Here is a 21,796-nt window from a genome sequence, read left to right on the forward strand (position 1 = left end):
AGGCATTCCTCTTTGGCAGAATGTTGGGTTTAACTGCTGGCTGAAATTACGTTTTCGTGAGGGGGAACTACGAGCTCCTTATAAACCTGAATGATGGCAAGGGGGTTTAATATCTGAAAATAGATGTTAAATATTTCAGCAGTCTGTCCTGCAATCCAAGAGGGATTGTTCAGACCTGTTAACTGGTGGGTAAAAGCTTTGCTGTATGCCGGTTTGATGATGCGTTACTTCTGTATTCTGGTGACCGAGGGGATGACTCTTGTAAGAAATGATGGAGACTTGTTGATTGACGGACAGTTTGTAGGTGATCATATGCTAAAAGAATTTCTCTGTGGGAAGGACAGAAATCAGTTATTGGAGTCCTCTCTGTAAATTATTTTCTCCAGAAGGGTTAAATTATTCCGTATTTCCCATGTACATTTGTGTTCATATTTTTCAAATAATACTGCTAAGAAGAATTGTGTACCTAAAAGTGTCTTCATAAATAAGATTGCGTTGCATAATGCATTTTTAGCTTAACAAATGAGTGACATCCATAACTTTGGAAGTAACCTTTGGAATCATAGATCAGACTATAAAATAGCCTCAAATTTCTGGGATTCTGTCATAATCAGTAGCTATTTTTACCATTCTTTTTTATTTCAGAGATGTTAAATTGTGTTCCTGTTAAACAGTTTTAACAAGATACGGTTTGGTGTATTGGGTCAGTTTATTTGGGTTCTTTAATTTTTCCCGACTTTCATTTAGTGTGGCTGGAAAGTCAACTACTCTTGAGATTTGGCTTCTGTTATTTTGAAAATATCCATATTGCTATTCACATACCCTACTGATTATTAAAATTGTCAAACAGAAGAGACTGAGATAATTTATTGATGACTACAAATTTATTGATGAAGGAATTAGTTTTCATACTGCTGTATTAAGAATGAGGAACATGAGGTGGATGTTATTTTTGTATGAGAACTTTTCTCATTGAGAATGATCATCCAGATTGTATCTACAGCTGATGGGATCAGTTAATTTCTGTTCTGTGATTTTTGTTTATTTATTCTTTTTTGACTGAAGTAGACCTAAGAAAAGAGCTTTGGCTATCTTATTAATAGAGTACTCTGAATTCTAAAGAGCTGATTACATATTGATGCAGTAGAGTCTTGATATCAGATTTTCTTTGTGTGACCAGTAGAATCCTTTTATAAATAGGCAGTTTGCATCTATAAACTAACAGATTAGAATTACTTCTTGTGAGCCTAAATATATTAAAATCATTATTCTTGGCCATATTTTAAAAATCTATTATATCAGCAGTTGAAAAAAACAGTGCTCTATTTTCCTGGTACCTTTCCTTTAGCTTTCATTCCAAGCTCACTTTTTACTGTTACATAATAGGCAAGTGTCTGATGACCAAAGAACTAGGAGTTGCAGCAAATCCAGTTTCTTTCCTGGTTGCATCCTTTATTCAGTAGTTTTCATACAGTAAATAATTGTCATAGGAAGCCAGCTCTTGTTTGCGGATTCAAAAATTCTAATGCAGTGTTAACGTGGAATGATGTTTTTCAGACTAACTATTACTTGTTGGACTCAGCTGAGTAAAACCAGTCAGCCGTTAATCTCTCTACAATTCAAACTACTCTTTTGTCTGCAACCACTGATAACTCATGTGCCCCGTGACTGGTGTCTCTGTGTCATGATAATCTTGGCACGTTCAGAGAAGTTGAAAATGGCCTGGAAATTGGATTTAATATTATCATGTATATATTAATTTTGTTTAATAATCGTGTATCTAGAATTACTCTCATAAATTAATGTATCTTGTTACTGTATTACCATTTCTCCATTTTTCTGGTGTTTTCAGTAGTAGCTTTTCACCCAGGATTTTTTAAATTCTGTGTTTTTGAGACATACTTGAATTTTTTTTGTTGTTTTGTTGGTTTGAAGGGAAAAGTCATGTTATTTTAATATAGGACTGTATTTTGCAAAACAACTTAAATAAAAGATGTCTGTACCTTCTTGTTTTGGTAAAATTGCCTATTAGAAAAAAAACCCAAACATTTTCTGTATTTAAAGGATACTGCTATCTGAAATACTGGAGGGACAAGGAGAAGCCATTAGAGGTTTGATTGTGGCCTGCCAGTTAAGCGTTTGGCAATTGTCAGTGTTCTGCACTTTGGGAGAAGCATTAAGTAGTTTTTCTTTGGTTGAAATCCATATTTATGGTTTCTTCATGGGTGAAGAATGAATCCAGAATGCTGACAAGCTTAGCGTTTTTCTTGGGTTATGTTGTCTGCGTTACTCCAGTCTGGAGCCAATTGTTATTTTTCTCCTGTCTCTGATGTAAACAAGAATTTAAAACCTCATTTAACCAGTGGTGATTTCTGCTGGGCTGTACGAGCTGAGAGAACAGTTAGGTTTGTTGATGGAATCCTTAGTTTTTCCCTCTTTAATTAAACACTGCATTGAGTCTCACTGTGGAGTAGCAAACGTTTGATGCTGTTTGGTTCTCTTCAGATTTTGATTCAAATTCTTTCTCATATTACTCTCATCTGTGTGGGTGTTTGCCTGGTGTACGTAGTTTGTTCTTTCTTGCCCTTTCCCTTCATGGAATCTGTATATACGGTTGAAACTGTGTTATTTTGGTGGAAGTTTTTTCTATGCTTTTCTCATTATTTCTTGGAAATTCAAGGTTCAAGAAACATACCTTGTAGTTGATGGTGCAGATGATAGTCTTAGTTTCCATGGTGTTCTTCCCCTGGACTTCAGGCTTTCTGGTTAACTGCTTTAAGTTCTGCACAGAGAGCCTTTAGTCCTAAGGGATTCGGTAGCTTTGACATAAAAAGATATTCAGGGAGGAGATGAAATGCAGCTCCCTCACATGGGAACATCTCAACCATGGCTTGAGTGTTTGCATTTAAAGGGGAGTGTTCTCTTAAATTGGAAAAAAGGACAATGCCCACTGGAGGTCACTATTTCAACTCACGGAATTCCACTTGTAGTGCTCCAGTGTGCGTGTAGGTGACATATAGGGCGTGCTCTGTGACTGAGCTTCTGTTTACTTAGAACAAGGTACTTGAATGATTAAATTAAATCTGTGCCTGAGTTTTTAAATGCTGATGAACAGGCATTATGGGACTGGGGGCGGGGGGTGGACCTTATTTGCAGTTCATCCATAGTTTTGATGTGTCATGTTTCAGGTAACTACCCATGTCCATGTCCCTATTGTATTTTGATAAATATGGTTAAAGAATATATCGTTATACACTGTGATAGTTTTTTAAAATTTGTTTTTAAAATTGAGGTTTACTTAGTAATTTTTTTATTGTATTCATATTTTCTGAAACATGAAGATGGGTTCTTATTTCCCCTGGTTAATGAAAACTATAAAGATACCTAGAAAAATATTTAAGATATATGTCATGTTAGTGCTTATGAAAGGTACAGATTCCTATGTATTCTTTTATATATCTACTTAAATATAATAGTGTATGGTAATATAGGATTTTTGCAGTGTATTAGTTGCACAGATGGTACTTGAATTAATTTCAACTTGGAGGAAAGTAATTCCTGCAGTTAACTTCCTATTATAATCCTTGCAGTTAGGACTGCCTGTTCCGTTAATGAATTGTGTAGTAGAGTAAGAATTGTGAGACAAGGAAATCTTTGTATGCCATATGAATCAGGTTGGTGATTAAAGTGATTACAAGCCTTGCTTAATTAAAAAATCTTTTAAAAAGCACAGCTTTTATGTTGCTGCTGAGCTTGATTTCTGATAAGGGCCGAAATATAGATATCTGATGAGGAAAAGTTGGCTGACAGGTTTTCTGGGCAGCTATGTAATAGCTATTTTTATGTAAGGAGTGAGCTAAAGTGCTATGCTTAGAAGAAAAATTCACACAAAGATTCAACCCTCATATGTGTGTCTCTCTCTGTTTTTCCCCACCCTCTAGTGATATGCAGCTTCCGCGGAGCTGTACCGCAAGGCTTGGTCCTGGAACTAGGTGAAACTGTCCAGATCCTAGAGAAATGTGAAGGTAAGTGTGATGTCCAAGAAGGAATCTCGCTTTCTATATAAGAATTTACAAATATATTAATCTAGCCGATTTTAATAAGTTGTTTGGAAATCATGAGGCATCAAATTAAAGCTCTTGAATAAAACCTAGTGTGACCCACTTTCCGTAGGAAAGGCTGAGTGCTGTTGGCACTAATCCAGTCTGATAGGGGGTCAGTGTGTTTTAAGTTAACCATCTGTCCAGAAAATCTTGAACCCTGACCTGATTGTTGTATAGTAATTGGGTCTTACAGTGAATTTTCATCATGTAAAGTATATAATCAGTATTTTTTTTACTATATTTTCTCAGTGTTACTGTTATGCATTTCAATTAAACGTATCAGTGTTTATTATTTAGAAACATCTGAACACATGAAAAATATTAGTTATAAAATAGATTAGCAAATCATTGGAACACTGGAAAAAATGTAAAGAATATGGGTTTAGGGGGGATTGTTTTGCATTTATCTTCATGTGGTTTTTTTGTACCTAAAGGAAAATGCCATTGTAAATGTTATAACTATAGTTCTTTCTTATGTGGCTGGAAATGTCTGTGTGTGAATAAATTGAATGTCCTAATCCTCTGCTTTATTCACATGAAAGGTGTGATTGAAGGTGTTGTATTTAAAAGGAGAATGATTCTTATCCTAATGTTCAGAGTAAGCAAGTGGTGTAAAACATGTCGTTGAGAAGTAGGTTGACAAGATACAGTATGAGAACATGTTTCACTATAGTCTGAGGTGGAATAACGTAACCTTAATCCTTAAGTGTTAAAACAAATTCAAAACCAGATCCACAAATTTGAATTCCAAATTAACATTCCACAAAGTTGTAGGTTTGTTTTTGTGTTTGTTCAGTTTACAGTCATTTTTCATCTCCAGTGTTAATGTTGCTACACAAACCTTCTGCATGCTTGTCAGAAGACTGCTTTTCTTCTCTCGTGCCTAGAACCGTCTTTTGCTCTTGATGCTTTTTCTTGTACTCAGGTGTTTTTGTTTGTTTACCTACTGACTTAACTCTCCATGAAGAAGTGACCTCTTACATGCCAATCTTTCTAGGAAAGTGGTAGCTTCTTCACCTACACTTGTAAAAATTTTCTGTTCAATGAGAGTTTTGCAGTGCAATAGCGACGTTTAATCCATGAAGAAGCATGCTGTAAACAATACCTGTAGTATTATACCTGCAAATGATGATGTTTTTTTAAAAAACACATGTGGTGTAATGGGCTAAGCTTTACTTAAGCACTGAGTGTTGATTGTAGTCATTCTACCAGGTCTTGTGAATTAGTACATGGTGCAAGCTCAGGAAAAATTTATTACTTTGCATAGGATAGTATAACTCTAAGGTAAAACAGTGTATGTTGCTGAAAGCAGTCATGGTATTTTCAAACCATTTCTGATAATCAAGGAAACTTTCAAAACTCTGGGAAATAAAAGCACGGTCTCAAAGGAGCAGGTTGCTTACAGAAAAGCAAAAGGATAATCCAGTGTCTCTTTACAGTGTTATAACAATTAGGCTCTGTATATTTTCTTTGCCAGTAGTTTTGAGGATGATTCTTCAAAGGCAATTCATGCCAGTCTTCAAATTGCTGAGAAAGGAGGCCCTCGGACAAAGTGTTTTCCTGGCTGGAAGGAGGTGTTTGTACAGAGGTTTTTTTTGTTTTGTTTTTTAAGCCCTCTATCCTGTCAGTTTGGTGGAGGTGCCTTTACCATGGACTTTAAATATATAAAAAGATATATTAATTTTGATAATAACATCTGGAACTCCAAAATATGAAACTCATCTGAATATTCAGATGGTCTGTGCTGCAGCTCTTGCATGTGTGAATTATGCAAAAAAGCACACTAAATGTGCAAAGTACGTTCTTAAAAAAAAAAAAAAAATAGTCGTTTAAGCATTCTTGTCTGAGTGGTTGTTTAACACAGTCCTTGGTTTGCCTTGCAAATTTAGAATGAAGCATACCTCATCTTCTGCTTCTGCATTATTTGCTGGGGATTCTTTTGTCCAGACAAACTGGATAAATTAATGTTAACCCATGCAAATAAGGGTCACTACCATGGGAGTCCAAAGAAGATCCATTGCTGTTTCAGCTTCGCTTCTTAGAATAGTTTGTGCATAATTCTCTACAGTAGAGACTTTGCTGTCTGGGTTAAAAGGATTCACATACACGCAAACCTTCTAGTGATGTGAAGAATGATTTCGGAGACTCGCTGAAGAATTCGAGGCTGACAAAGATTCAAACACTAGCTATATTCCTGAATGTGCTTATTTATAATCATAATGACTTACTGAATAACTGTATTATTACTACAAAAGAGCAAGTACTCTTTTGTAGTGACTGGTGTGAAAAGTAGGTGCTGCATTTAGAGGAATTGAATGAAAGAGCAGGGAATTTTTTATATCGAGTTCTCGGGTACCTCTGCAGCTAAGTTTTATATATATTCACAGAGTAGAGGAACAAATACATATGCATACACACATACATGTATTTTTCTCTTTAAGGCTAATAAATATGAAAACCAGTTGATAACACATTTTAAAAAAAAAATCTTTTTTTTATTGTGGTTTTCTATGCATTTTTTAAAATAAAATGCAATGAAATACAGTTGTCTGTTACTATGGATCTTGTTCATGTGCTTGAAATTGGAACTTCTGAATTTCAATCAATTTGCGTGCCTGCCACTCTGTATGCTTTCATACCAGGCCACAAATGGTCTAAATTGCTGTTTTCTAACCCTGTCTAAATCTCACAAACGCCTCCCGCTGCCTCCCGCCCCCCAGTAATTCAAAAGGACAGGGTTCAAACCCATGGACTTAGTGTCTGCCTTTCCTCTGAAGCTACCAAAAGCTCCATCCATGTTTTCATCAAACATTACGCTATCTCTAAGCGTGTGATGTTACTGGAGTGGTTTTACAGTTACTGCTTGCACGAAGGACTCTGAGATCTTCTGCTGGTCTCACGCAAAGGTAACAAATATTCTTCAAGATATCAGTTGTACATATGCTTGTCTTTCACAGCTTTCCCCTCTCTCTGTTCCCCTCTCTGAGCCCTTCCACTTGTGATCTTGCCACCGAGAGAGAATTTAAACAGTAAGTGGCGTTCTCTGCTTTACATGCCACGCATTGAGGAGGTGAAAGGGTATGGCAATAGTATGCCACCTATAAATGCTGAAAGACAGAGTTTTCTTTTGTCAAGTGACAAAGCATGAGCATACTCATTATTTGAAATACATGTGGACTGCGCGTTCTAAAGAACACCCTATTTTTCAAGTCATACGGCTATTGCCCTGCCACTGGCAGTAGCTGTGAGTAACTAGTGGCAATCAGAGTAAATTTAAAATGTCTGTTTTGTCCATTTATTTTTATTGCTAGGGAGCAGTTTTCTTCTGATTAAAAATGCTACTACTTCAGTGACTTTAATTATTACCTTGAGACTCTCATATATTCACTGAAGAAAAGAAACACTAGCTGATGCCTGAAGCGCCAGTTAAAAGAATATTATCTTACCCATGCAAATTCTGGTATCCACAAAGGTATTTATTTACATGATTTTAGTGTGTGTGTGTGTTAATAATAGTGTTCTTAAGCAATATATATTTAAAGTTTCCCTCTGTTATTCCAGCAGTGACAGCATGGTTGAATGAAGGCTTTCCAGTATTTGGGACACTTAAGCAGCAGATACAGCTTGCAATTGGGGGTTTTTCTTAAATTCTTGAAGAATTCAATGTGCTTGAGAAGAGTTATCTTTGCCATACTTCCAATTTTGTATCGTACAGATGAGTGAGGCATCACACTTCAGACTGTCATTGCTGTGGGAGCAATGCAGGCTTCCTTCCACCTGGAGTTGGGACCTCTCCTGTGGCTGGCTGGGCCAAATTGACTCACTCCCAGTAATTTGGGTTTACCCTGAGAGAGATGTCTCCAGTGAGATATCCCTTTTCCTCTTTGCCTTTTGTGGAGCACGCCAGTGGAACTGGAGTCTCTTGGACCCACACAGCTACTGCGGAAGATCTTGCCTGGCTATTCAAACTAGTCTTTTGGAGCACAGGAATGGCTTCTCGATGGCCCTCTGCTTGGCTAACACCAAGATAAAACTCATTCTCCTGCTTTTGCTGTGGCATCTCTCTGACTGCATTATTAGCATACTCCTGTGGTTCTGCTGGCATGAGGCTGCTCCCTGACATGGTGTTGGCAGGCTGGGTTGGTTGAGTATTCATCTGCTGCTCGTCCTGTCCTGGCACTGCTCAGAGCATCAAGCTCAGAACAGAGCGGTCTTGGCATTGAGTGGTTTCGGCATCAAGAAGCTTTTGCTAAGCACTGTTACCATCCCCCTTCTGGGTTACTTTGAGTACCTTTAGCTCTGCACAAAGATACTCTGCAAACAGCTTATATGCAGATTGAAAGGTAAAAGCAATTGTTTATTGGCTAGTATAGCAAAAGATAGCTTTCCTCCGGATTTGAGGGTTACTCATAATACTGCAAAGTATACTCATTTTTGTAGGACAAAGAAGGCTCGAGTTCTTGTAGCACATTCTACTAGCAGTGCTTTCTTTAAGATCCAAGTTTAGCTTTAGGACTTACCATAAATACGTAATTTATTTTCAAAATTCTGTTTATCAAGAAATTATATGTGGAGTTTGTTTTTTCCCCACAGTCTGCGGCTGATGCTACTTTATTCAACCCGGATATTTGGGCTTTATTTTTCTGAAAAATAGATCAATACCTTTCAGTTAGGACCCTTCTGTTTTTCTGCTACTGAGTGCTCAGAAGGGATGAGCTTTTTCCATGTGATAGTCCTCTTGTTGATTAAGTGGAAATCTGAAAAGGTACAAGGTTGATTTTAGAAAGAATATCCTATTTTGTTCAAGGCACTTTCAAGTAAAGATTAAAAAACATTGGTAGCTCTTCAAATTGCTCAGATTAAGAGATTGAGATGTGCAGGCCTGCCACAGAGCTCCTTTTGCAATTTAAGTAGGATTGCACTATTGCTGAGACTTCTGAATGTGATACATCTTTGGAAAGGCTGTTTTTCAGTCTTCATCTAAGAGTACGCAGATTTCTGTAATATGGCATCACGTTTCTCACACTGTGAATTTTCGTATGTACAGATAGTTGTAGGTGAAAAATACGTTATTTACCTATGCATTTTTTTGAGATGTGATGTTGGTGTATACATTCCCAATTCATTTTTCTGTCCTGCCTCTTCAGATGCCTTGTTGAATACTAGGGGTCAGAGGAGCTAAGGGGGAAGCCTAATACAGCTGAAAAAGCCCTAGAAACAAAGGGAAGGAAAGGGACACATTCTTGCATATACTGCTAAGTAATTTAGCTTTTATTACTGGCCTGCAAGTAACCTACAGTGCGAATATATGTATAGACAGTGCATTTTGAAGAAAAAATTATGACCAGGTGGTGGTCTAAATGTGCAGGGGGAACAGGCATAATGGGGTACTTTTCTTTTTGTTCTTCTCCAGTTTTATTACCGTGGAAGTAATCTTTGAGGGATTATTTGCCGTGTAGGCTATATAGAGGGCAGAGCTGTAGATCAGCCTACTCTTCACTTTTCTTAGTGTCATGTATCAAATATTGTTAGATGGTATTGAAAAAAGCAGCTGTAAAGGATTGTGTTTTTTCCTGGGTTCTATGCTTCACCTTAGAAACATAATGGTTTAGCTGGCATGGATCACTGTGCAGTGTGGCTGTATTGCTTCAGGTAGTCTGCTTGGTTTATCTACTACACTGTGCAGTAGACTTCATGTAAAAGCAAAGTTGGAATAGGGCTTTAAGATACAGTGACTTGTCTAGAACACGCTGGAATGGATATGATTCATTCAATTTTCTTCTACAGTACTTGGATCAAACCTTTGTCTTGGGAATACTGAGAATGTAAAGTATGAGGTGTTCGAAATCAGTTAGATTAGGCAAGTGTATGTAATTCCTGCACTGACAGTTTCTGTTTTACTGAGGCATTGTCTGTCATACTCTGTTTCTTTAAAACAAACAAACAAAAAGCTTTGCACCTCCATTCATCAAAATTTATCAAGTATGTGGCTTTGTCATGAGACTTACCCAGAAATACACATCGACACAACATTAAGATGCAGTCCAAATGCCTGCATTCATCCCCAGCCTTTCACAAATGTTCAGACGTAACGGTGCTTTCTTCAGTTGTTGTTGTGCTGTGGTGTAAGCAGCAGGCTCATCCTGTGCCTATCTTCCTGTGTGATCAAAGAAAACAAAAGTTTGCTTGCAGTGTCATCTGTATCATTGAAGGTATTTTTGCCCGTTCTAGGATGTCTTTGTAATTTTATCTGCTTTATTTTGACTATGATATATACTTGAAATTCATCAGACTTGTTTGGGATATATTTAGTGTTCTCCTCCTGATCCTGAATAGGATGTTGCTTAGAATGGTGCTTCCAATAGACTAATTTTTGGTTTTCTTACAGCAAATTATGTTATATGGTATGGAATATCCCTTTGGCTGATTCAGGTCAGCTGTCCCAGCTATGTTCCCTCCCAAGTTCTTGCCTATCCCTAGCCTACTCGCTGGGGACGGCACACTGGGGAAAAAGAGAAAGCCTTGATGTTGTACAAGCACTGCTCAGCAATAGCCAAAATGTTGGTCTCTTATCAGCACTGTTTTAGCCACAAATCCAAAACACAGGACCAGGCAGGCTGCTGTGGAAAAAGTTAACTCCATCCCAGCCAGACCCAGTACGGTGATTCATTTTTTGGAAAACAGTTAGAATTACCTGTCTTCTTTTCCCTAGGTCATCCACCAGGGCAAGCAGTTTGAGAATATTCTTAGCTGTCAGAGAAGGAAATGGGGGGAGGCGTTGGGTGCATGAAGCACAGCCTTTCTCTGTAGAGGTTTGCAGGTGTTCTAGCTCTGGTCTTGCCCCTTAAGGTCTTCTGTACTCAAATCCTTGTTAGTTGCTGATAATTACTACACAGTTAATCTGTTCAAATTGTGGATACTCGTGATTGTTGTTTCACATTAACTTATCCACAGAATTCTTGTCGCTTCGTAGCCATGTTTTTCTGCTTCTTAATTTTAAATCCCATCTTTTTCACCATTTCCTTGAAGTCAGTACCCTTTAAAGGCCATGTATCACTAGAAAATGAATGCCATAATTCTAAAGCATTAACAATTATTTGTAGTACTGTAACAGCTAAAAACATTAGTCAATATTGAGGTCTAACCATGTAGTGCATGTTGTGATCACACTTAGCTGAAGCTCCTGCCTGGATTTGATGACTATCATGATTAAATCCTCCAAAATAAATGTTCTTTAAAATATATGATTAGATCAATATTAATCTATTTAAGACCAATTCCAGAACAAAGGTTTAGTTCATTTTAGTGAATAATGTAATACAGATGCAATTTTCTAAATGTGTTTTCAGAAAAAGCATTGTGTCTTTTCTCATAGCTTTTACTTTGAGATACAGAATGAGTTTTTGGTGGTGTTCATTGTAAGCAAATAAGGAATTATATTCTACAATTTAGTGCTGTCAGGTTCTGATGAGCTCTTCTTTCTACTGTATCTTGCTTGCATGGAGTTGGAGGAAACTTAAAACAGAGAATGGTGATTCTAAAAATATAGCCACTGAAAAAAAAAAGAGAAAAGAAAGGAAAACTAAGATCTGGAGAGCACAATCTACAAGATTAAAGGAAAATATACCACTTTTCAAATGTATAAAAGTACCTACAAAAGGGAAGTCAACAAAATGTTTTCCATATTCTCCCAAAGAAAAAATACTGGATTCAAATAGCAGCAAAGAAAGTTCAAGTTATAAAGTGCATGTATGTTGTCTGAGCCGCTGAAATAGGTTGTCCAGTGAGGATTTGCCATCTCCAACTTGACATAAATAGTCAAGATTTTCAAGTACTATATCAAAATGTTACTGTTACATGCAGTTTTATTGTCCGATGATGGTCAGTGGAAGAAATTTCTGAAAAGATGCCTGTGCAACACCACCACTTTCAAACTGGTCTGTGTGGAGTAGCAGAAATACACTCTGTTTCCTTGGAATACTGCGCAGAAATACCTTGGAATTTCGGTTTTGCGGAAGTTGTATGGATCACTTTCCACAGACAAGGAGTGCGGTGTTACTCAGTCCTGATGATAAATTATTGGACACTGTTGAAAACAGGCTAAATATCTGCGAGGAGAAGTTCAGAGAGTTCACTTGGATGAGCTAGATGATTTCTCAGGGGTCCTTCCATTCCTGTGTTTTACACACTGTAAACACATACTGTTTAAGCTTTGAGGATTTCTTTGGGGATTAAGAACAGGAAACTCAGAAATAAGGTGGTTTTTTGGAAATGTGTTTCATCCCCTACCCTGCACATCTAAATCATTAATAGACACCTGCTTTATCGGGTTTTGTTCCAACTTGTACAGTTCTGTTCACAAACTTAGATAAAACCACTTTTGCCATTCTGTTTATCTTAAAGCTTAAAATGTATGTTTATTTCTGAGATACAGAGTCTATGAAACTAAAAGTCAGCAGCATGCTGTATTTAATATTGGTTACAATGAATCACAGGATAAATGCGTTTATTTTTTTCTGTGACCTTAAAAATATGTAGCATCTGTTACTCAAAAGCAGGTGTTGCAGGCACAGTTGTGTGGAGTTTTAGAAATTACTCATTTTAAGGATCTCTTTGTTGTTTGTGCATATATATTTATATTGACATGATTGCCATGAAATTTGATCAACTAAGAAATAAATTGCAAAGAAAATTTTATTTTTTAATATAAGCAATAATTTAATGGGAAAAAAAATCCTTGTGTTATGTCCTATCTTAATGAGAAATTTGTGTAATAAAGGTGGATTTTAATTTTTTTCCATATTAAGATTTGCAAATGTTTTGAATTCATCAATTATTTTCTTTTATATTGACTTAGATTTCCTTAAAAAAAAAAAAATTCAAAACTAGCAGGCTGTCTTTAAAACAAAATCAAAGCTCTCTTCCCCACTTCAGAGCCTCTAAATGAGACTCTCGTCATAATTCAGCCAAATATGAAGTCCTTTTTCTGAGAGACAAAATACACATTTACTTTGTTCTGTTCTTCTCTGTTCTCCTTAGCAAATTACTGACAGGTTTTCCTAGTGCTCTTTTAAATGCTGCAGATACTGTATCCATCCTCAGAAAAAAAATTAAAAGTAGGAAGTTGCTGGAAAATTTAGAGGAATTTTTATGGAAGGTGGATTTAGATTATGTGACATTGTTGGGTTTTGGCAAGTTTGGGTTGTTGCCTCTCTGAATACCGGGCTGTAGTAGACAGAAGAGTGACATGCAGGCAATTGAACTTGCTGCTTGTGTAGTAGCTGGGCCTGGCCAACTTTGCCCACAAATTTCTGATGTCCAGGGATGGCCAGGCCTCTTCCGCAGAGCTCGCACCCTGGCACTCTTCATCGCCCATGCTCCTGTGGAGGGTGTTCCAGGCTCAGGTCTTAACGTTTGGCTTTACGTTCTGGGGATGAAGCATCAGACCCAGATGTGAAGAGAGCAGTGTATTTTTAACAACAATTCAAGGTAGTTTTGTGTGTCTTACAGAGTGGAAGAGCAGCTCATCTGCTGTGATGACTGAAGTGTGCTCCTTTTCCATTGTTAAACTGGATGGTGTTTTCAGCACTCTTCTTCCTGATGAATCTTGCATGGAGTGACATTACTTTCCCTTCTGTAAAATAGGAGTAATTGGGTTCTTCTGTTTAACTTGTAGCTTTTGCAGCTTTGGCTTTTACTCCTGATTTATTGTCCTGTCTGGGGCTGTTATCTGATGGGGGTTACAAGAATGATAATTGGGTTTGTGAAATTAGATCCTAAAGTCTGTTCTCTAGTCTCACAGACATACATAAGACCAGACATGTGAAAAGGATTTATATTAGTTTAAACAATATTAGAAATGTATGATAACAACTTTTCCTGTCTTTAAAAGGACAGGTTTTTAAAGTCTGGAGATTTTGTTAAGATAAACACTATGAAGAGACTCATGTACCAGCGTGTAAGAAAAATGTTCAGTACAGATTCTTGCATGAGTGCTGAATGCATCTTTGCCACAGTGGCTAATGATTGTGAGTACAGTGACTAAGTATACTAAGCTGCTTTTATTCCTGGTGGGAATAAACAGGAGCATTCCAGGTTCTTAATTGCTTGTCATCATTGCAGAGCAAAAGAATAGGGAAAAAAAAGAAAAACAAAACAACACCCACCCCACCACCCCACCCCCCCCAAAAAAAAAACCACCCAAAAAAACCTTGAAAAAATTTGACCTGTGTGAGGCACGGCTGGTTTTTGAGAGGATCTCAATAACTGCATAATTTTCAGTCAGTTTGCTTCTGTGTAAAGTAAGCAATGCCACAAATTAATATAGTATGTTTTATCTGGTTTTAGGCTGGTACAGAGGTGTTTCCATTAAGAAGCCCAATGTAAAGGTAAGTGTGAATACTTTTTTTTTTTAATTTAGTGGGAGATTATATCTACTTTGCTGTTGCAACCCTGCAAACTTAGTTTTCCTTTACCCTTAGGGTTTTACTTCTCTAACTTTTTTCCTGTGGGAGGATTTGATTTATTTTCTAAATTGAGAGAACGATACTCATTAGTCACCCAAAGGATCAGAAACCTTTCTGACATGTAACATGTAATCTTTCCAACATTTATAAATCTCATCCAATTTGATCCTCTCCACCCTACTCCCCTAAGAAAAGCATAGATGGGTTATCTTGCACTACTTAATTCAGGATTTTTAAAGAACACATTTAATAATTTGCATTATTAATCTAAGACAACTTTGAAAAAAGTCTGATGAAAAAGGATATTGCAAGTTTGTTCTTTTTTCAGATTTTTACAGTTTAACCACTACATTTGGTTATTTTCCAGTCATATCCCTGTTTTGCTCCTAGAGAACCTTTTTGACTGTTCTGATATGAATTTTTTGCGAGTGCTTGTATATTTTTGTAAATGTATGTATCCAAACATGTAAACAGTTGCTTCCGTGTAAGCATCACTTCCTTGTCTTTTGGTTTAAATATAGCTTGTATTTAAGAAGAGAGTACCAGATTCCTCATGTTTACCTTACTATGGAATATAATATTACCTGTATTATGTTTTCATGACTATAATACTCTTCTAGTGGAAAAGCCTACATTCATTGTGTGTGTGTTGGTACATCTTCTGCTTGTGTATATGTTCCCTTTTGATCGGAGTGCCCTTCAAACCTTCCTTGGTTTCTTAGGTAACCAGCACAGGATCACAGCATTAATTGGAAGTGAATCAAACAAGAAACTGAAGTAGGATTTCTTCCTTTTCCAGATTTTTGTGTGGCTGAAAGCATGTGCATTTACTTTTTTTTCCTGATGAAGCCATTCCTGTTAGATTCATCTTTTTTCTTTCTGCAATTTCAGTCTTGCCCATGAAAAGGATGGAACTTTTCTTAGCATTTTGAATCATCTTTACTTAGTATTCCTTTCAACCCCCCCATGAAATTTTTTCTTCCTACATTGTACTGTTTTAAAGCTCTAAAAATTTAAAGCCCACACTTGATTACTGACATTTTTGTGAGAGGCTGTCAGCTGGTTTTTAACCCGAAGATTACCAATGCTGATCCTGTATTCCCCACTGAAGTGCAGGCTTACCATTCTTACAGACTGACTGAGTTTGCTCTGAGGATTCAGGGCCGTGTGTTTTACAGAGGTAATGGAACGCTATGAAGAGTTTGGTTTAAATTACCTCTTTTCCCCATGTCTCATCATACAAGAACACAATGGCACAGGGAAAGTTAGAATCCAGCCATCATGGGAACAGCAAAAAGCAAATAACCAGAGCTATTCCAAGTGGGTTTAAACAGCTTTTTGTTGGAAAGAGGGAGGAAAAAGGATAGCTGCAGGGTATGCAAGTAATAGAATACTTCTCTCCTTAGTGAAAGACTGGTACGGGGGCTAGACACAAATTTGATGGTGGGCTTTTTGTTTTGGTTTTTTTAAGCCTATGTTCTTGTCACCTGATGTACCATACTGATACAGAGGCCTGGTCTTGGAAGCATACCGATGCTATGCTGCAAACTGCACCGTAGCCACTTTTCTGCTGTCCCGGCTAGCTTACAACTCTCCAGTAGATGTTCCCGGTAGTTACTTCTGTTACTCGTCCCTTTCTGCTAGCTGCAAGCTGTTCTCTGAACTCTTCCTGCTTGTCACACCTTTTTCCTGCTTGCTCATCACCTGTTGGTGGATTATTGGGCTCTCACAGTCTTTGCAGTAGGAAGACAAATGGCTAAACTTAAATTTGTTTTCTTTTAAATCAATCTCATCCCTTCCAAGGCAGCTCTGTAGGATTAGAGTGACACCTTTTCGTTTGGTCCTAGTTGACTTACCCATGGTTTTTATAGCAGAGCATATTTCCCCGTACAACAGTGTTTCTGAGCACTTCAGAGCTTTTGGGAATGAAAAGTACTCAGCTTAAATCTTTGTATGATATTTTTATTGACTAGACTTGCAAAACTTCCTTATTAAGGAATTGATCTTTCAAGATGGAGGTTTGATGCAGTGTGCTGTCCTGTTCTAAGATGGATTAAAATGATCAATTGTGACTGATTTGAATGTTGACTTTTGACTGTGGTAGCTTCTTTGACACAGTGTTAGGGTTTCTTTTTAATAGGTATATTGGCAATTATTTATTATGGCTTAGGATATAAATGCTAAAAAATGCAAATGTATTTTTCTAACTTACAGACTTTTTTCTCTTGCAGGGGATTTTTCCTGCAAACTATATTCACTTGAAAAAGGCAATCGTCAGTAACAGAGGGTGAGTGTTTTTCCTTCTCTTTAAGAAGCTGCAGTGTTTCTCATCTAGAAGGGAATCTAAGAAATAGTTATTAACATTTATAGAGTGGTTTTAGTTCATTGCCTCTTTTGTTGTGTATTAGGGTTTGAAAATTAAATGCAATTCTGCAGAGCTTTGAGGTTTTTTGTTTTTTAATATAGCAAGAATCAATTCTGTTCATTACTCCTGTTCACTTTTGCTCATAAAATTGTAACTCCAGAGGTATCATGTGAAACATGCGTTCTAAAGAACTTTATATTTTTCATTTCTGCTTGTTCCTTACTGGCAAAATTCTGTATGTTCCTGTTCGTTACGGAGGCACCGACATATAGACAGCCCATCTTGTTTAGCAACAGACTTCCACTGAGACATAGCTGACAAGGTTATGTTACTGTGAAACTTTTCAAAAGGATCCAACCCTCCACACTTCAAGCCAGAGAATGACTGAAGTGCACTCCGCTGAAAATATTTTACCTTCACTGTCTTTGTATGTAGCTCATATGTTGCTAGAGGTAGATTTAATGTAGTGAATGTGAACAGCAATACTGACGGCAACATAATGTCAGAGATCTTACTGTGTGTAGGCTCTATAACCTGCAAAGTTTCCTGTGAGATTGATTGAGACTCCCGAAATCAATATCCTGTGTCTTCACTGCTGCTCTTGCCTCCGTTTTCTAGTTTAAGGCCACTGTGGGGAGATTTGTAAGTGCAGCATTTCAGACCGTGACACAAAGCAACAAATTAAATCTCGAAGATAAAATGTATTAAATGGCATTTAGTGAAGTACCTGTAGAAAAATATGTGACTCCTGATAGTCTTGAATTGTATGTTTATCCTCAAAGGGACTGAGTAAAGATTGTAAGGGCACCTGTAGTACTGATGCTTCGTAACTTTGGGGTGTAATAAAATTGTATGTATTGCATAGAATGACTACTCCTAACGTGTAGGGGGAAGACCGGTTTCCTGTAATCTGTAGTTAATTAGTACTTGATGTTAGTTCAGAATTTGTAAAGGGCAACCAGTTCAGGATATTTAGATACTTACTAGGAAAGTTGATGTACTTTTTAAAAATAAGTATTGAAGACTGGTCTACCAATTGATACAACAGAACGTAATACAGTTCTAAACTAGAGATCATGGTTATTTCATGTTTTAGTAAAAGAAGTTCTGCCCCTGTATTTAAGAATATATTCAAAGTGCCAATATAAACACTTGTGAAATAATAGAGCGTGGTATATAATGTTCTCATATTTGAGTCATAGACCCAATGTAATGTCATTAATATGTGGGTATAATGGAGGAAGTGCAGGGTTATAGGAATGCAAAGCATTATATTTACGTGGTTAAATGTAGTCCTAATGTGCATTCTCTCTAAATCCAGCCATACCGCTGAAGATCGATCTTCCAAAATGTTTTATTTTTCACTGATGCCAAAAGTTTGTAAATCCATTTCCAAAAATAATCTTTAGAGAACATTTTTCTTTGGTTTTAATTTTCCCCGTATCTTAGATAAAGTGTATTGTGTGATTCCTTTCATCCTTTCCTTTTCTGTGGTTTCTTAAAGGGATGTTGAACTATTTTGAATCCCTTCCCTGTAATGGCATTTTACAGAAATCTGAAAAGAACTGAATTTTCAGCTAGAAGTGCTTGTGGCATCGTTTTTAGTGTTGTTAGTGTCAAGCAAACTTTTGATGCTATATACTAAATGAAGAATTTTTGTTTAACCATTGAAATGATCTTTGAATGTGAGCTAAAGAGTAGGTGTTGGGATTTTCATCATATTCTTAGTGTCATACTTGAGATCACAAGCGTACTCTGTGGAGATTTGTTAAAGCATGAATTGAGATTTCCTTGTCTTACTGTGGCCAAATTAAAAAAAACAAAAACAAAACCAACTCAAAAAACAACAAAACCAAACAAACCAAAACATTGCAGGAGTAGAATAGAGCGCAATCTCAGATGCCAAGTGTCTGTCAGTGTTTCAGTTTCCCACAGCAAAATGTGGGAATGATAAGGTCATTGGCATAATAATAGGAAAAAATTGTGATCTGTCTTGTCTCCTGGTATGTATGTATATGAATGAGCGCTTCCCAGTCCCAGCTTTAGTGGGTTGAATGCATGCCTGATATGACTATGCCAGGTTTTTAAGATGTTTCTGTTTCTAATATATGTATATTTTGGATCTTAATGTAAGATTTGCTTAAGTCATTGATGTGAGTATGAGTTTTTGGTAGCTTGGAAATGAAGAATTGAAGCTTTTCTTTCATAAGTTTTCTGCTCCAAGAATACAGAGAGACATACGGTGACTTAACTCCATCATCCTCTCCCCCATCGCTTGTTACTTTTGGCTTCAGCTAATGTGGCACAATTATTTCTAGTAAGAATTTTCAAAAGTGAAATATTGCCATGAAAGTCTGTGGCTTTTTTTTAATGATTAACTGTGTCCTCTTTTAAAAACAAACAAAACCAATCCCACCACCACCTTTTGGAATTAATTACCTCTTACTGTTCGCCTATTTACTTGTTAGCACTCATTTAACTCTGCACAAAGGACAGAAGAAGTAGCCTAAACTGGTTATGGAATGGGGAGTTTGTAGCTTCCCTTCAGGAGAATTTCAAAACAGCTGTATGCACAGTTGTACTGCTGAAGAGGAAGGGATCGGTGTCATTCGTGATTGTTGGATGTGCTGCAGAGGCTGTCTCTCACTTGACACTGCTCGTCCCAAAACACCTTTTAAACCAGTGTTTTTCAGTACCGCTACGTTAGGACCTATGGAAAATTGTTCCAACAGGGTGTGTTTCACAAATGTGGTGTGGGGTTGTTTGTTTTTTTTTAATGCTCCCTCTTTTTTAAAAATTGCTGAAAGAGCAAAAGCTTGAAATAGACCTTATTTTTACAATGTCTGACATTTGTTTCAGTAATGGCATTCAACATAAAGGGCAAGTCAAGGCACTGATGGCTCAGATAATATAATGCTATTACAATACATACATTGGTTATCACATTCTTGCATTTCAGTGTGATGAAAGAAGAGCGCGCTATGCTTCTCTTTTAATGGGTATGGAGGATCTTGACCACAAAGGGACAAGTCTTGTTATTTTGATTAGAGGATAACTCACTCGGGTTTCATATCCAATATTGAAAAAGTTTTCTGGATAGGAAAGGTTAATAGATGGTAGATCTTTTGCGTAGTTAATGATATTGGCTAACATATTAATTGGAGGGGAAAAAAGGGCTGGACTGGCTTTGAGAAAAAGGGACACAAACAGTGAAGAACCCCACTTTACAGGCAAGTTAATTTAACATGCTATAATCATGAAAAGTGTTTCATTGACTTTGATTAGAATGAAATTATATATTTTGAACAGGTAACTAGAAAATGCTTCACGTAAGCCGATTCTTGTGAATGTAGTGGAGGAACAGTTGATAAAACTCTGGAGTTGCTTCAGTGTTAAAACAGACAAAATGTTGCTCTTAAGATATTTTCCTTTATGTTGAACAAATTCAAGTTCTAGCATTTTACAAATTACTATGTTGACATTTATTTCTTTTTCTACCTTTTCCAGGGTACCTTTCCTAATTTTTTCCCCTCTTCTTGTATAGGCAATATGAAACAGTTGTTCCGCTTGAAGATTCTGTTGTGACTGAAGTCACAGCAACGCTGCAGGAATGGGCTGTGCTCTGGAAACAGTTGTATGTGGTAAGAACAGTACTCTTCTCATTGTACTTTACTTCTCAAATATCTTGGGAGATATGTTGCCTGCATTTCAGTCCATTAGGAAAAAATCATAATCGGTGTAAGAATTGTTAGATTCCTTATATCTAGTGGGGGTTCGCTAACTGCAGGATCACTGATCGTGTGAGGTTCACATGGGCTATGTTGGAAATTCCAGCAGTTTTGAAATTCTGCCTTCAGATCTGAAAGCTTCATTGTTTAAAAAACCCCAATTTTAAAGTGGTCTTAAATATGTAAGAAATAGTATATGTGTTTAGTAGCTCAAAATGGAAGACTTCTGTAAGTCCCATCAAAGACTTGAAAGAATTATTTAGCACAGTCTGCGAGTATTTGTTTTAGCATCTAGAGTTTGAAAGAGGAAGAACTAAAAGGTCTTTTTGTATGATTGTTCCTTCCTCTATTAAAACTAAACACTCAAGATAAGTGTATTGAGTTTTATACTCATCTATTTTATATAATTTTCAGTAGCTGCCACATAATGTCACCTACCTCTGCTTTCATCTTTGTTCTTCTCTTACTTTTTTAATGGCCAAATCCCATGGAACAGCAAATAAAGAACTTGTACATTTGAAAGTATTTTTTTCCTGTCCCCCCCCCCCTTTTAGCTTTTTAGCTTAGTAATTACAAGCCATAACTGTAGGATTAGGATCAAGAACTGCAGGTTCTGCACAAATTTCCTTTCTTTCCTTACTTTAGAGAAATACCTCTACATAGAGCTGCAGCAGCTTTGTTTCCTTATTTAAACCTGAAGTGACAGCAGTTAGATATCTAGGAAATAAGACTGGAAAAGATCCAATTAAATGAGTCTAGTGTATCTCTAGCATAGCCAGCCATGTTCCGTACTCCCTTCAAAAAGCAATCAAGTCTACTATGAAATCAGTTTTACTTTCATTGCTCCCACTTCCTCTATGGGGATCATAGGCCTCTGAAGAAATTTTCTTGGAAAGTAGCATCCAATCTAATTGGGGGGCGGGCATGGCACATGGTATATACACTTTTTTTTATACCACTCTTACACCTAGTACTCCCTGTTTTTCAATTTGAAATATTTACCTCTCTGGTGTATGTGAATAAAGTGATCTTTTTTGTTTTCTTCCTGTAAGATTTTCTCTCTCCCCAGTGTCAGATGAAGGCGGCAACAGTAATACTGGCAATGATATTGAGTTGGAGAAAGGGGAATCATTT

The 21,796-nt window shown here is 37.0% G+C and overlaps 1 protein-coding gene across 1 annotated transcript in view; it reads left to right on the forward strand.

The window, feature by feature from the left end:
• The first annotated feature begins 216 nt into the window (after positions 1-216).
• Positions 217-21,796, forward strand: part of DOCK3 (dedicator of cytokinesis 3) — a 199,621-nt gene continuing 178,041 nt past the window's right edge. The window contains exons 1-5 of the mRNA XM_009321865.1: positions 217-304; positions 3,942-4,025; positions 14,451-14,491; positions 16,801-16,856; positions 20,479-20,575. Of these exons, the coding sequence (XP_009320140.1) occupies positions 217-304; positions 3,942-4,025; positions 14,451-14,491; positions 16,801-16,856; positions 20,479-20,575 (366 nt within the window). The remainder of the gene's footprint in view (positions 305-3,941; positions 4,026-14,450; positions 14,492-16,800; positions 16,857-20,478; positions 20,576-21,796) is intronic.

This window comes from Pygoscelis adeliae, unplaced genomic scaffold (assembly GCF_000699105.1).
Source record: "Pygoscelis adeliae isolate BGI_AS28 unplaced genomic scaffold, ASM69910v1 Scaffold94, whole genome shotgun sequence".
NCBI lineage: Eukaryota > Metazoa > Chordata > Aves > Sphenisciformes > Spheniscidae > Pygoscelis > Pygoscelis adeliae.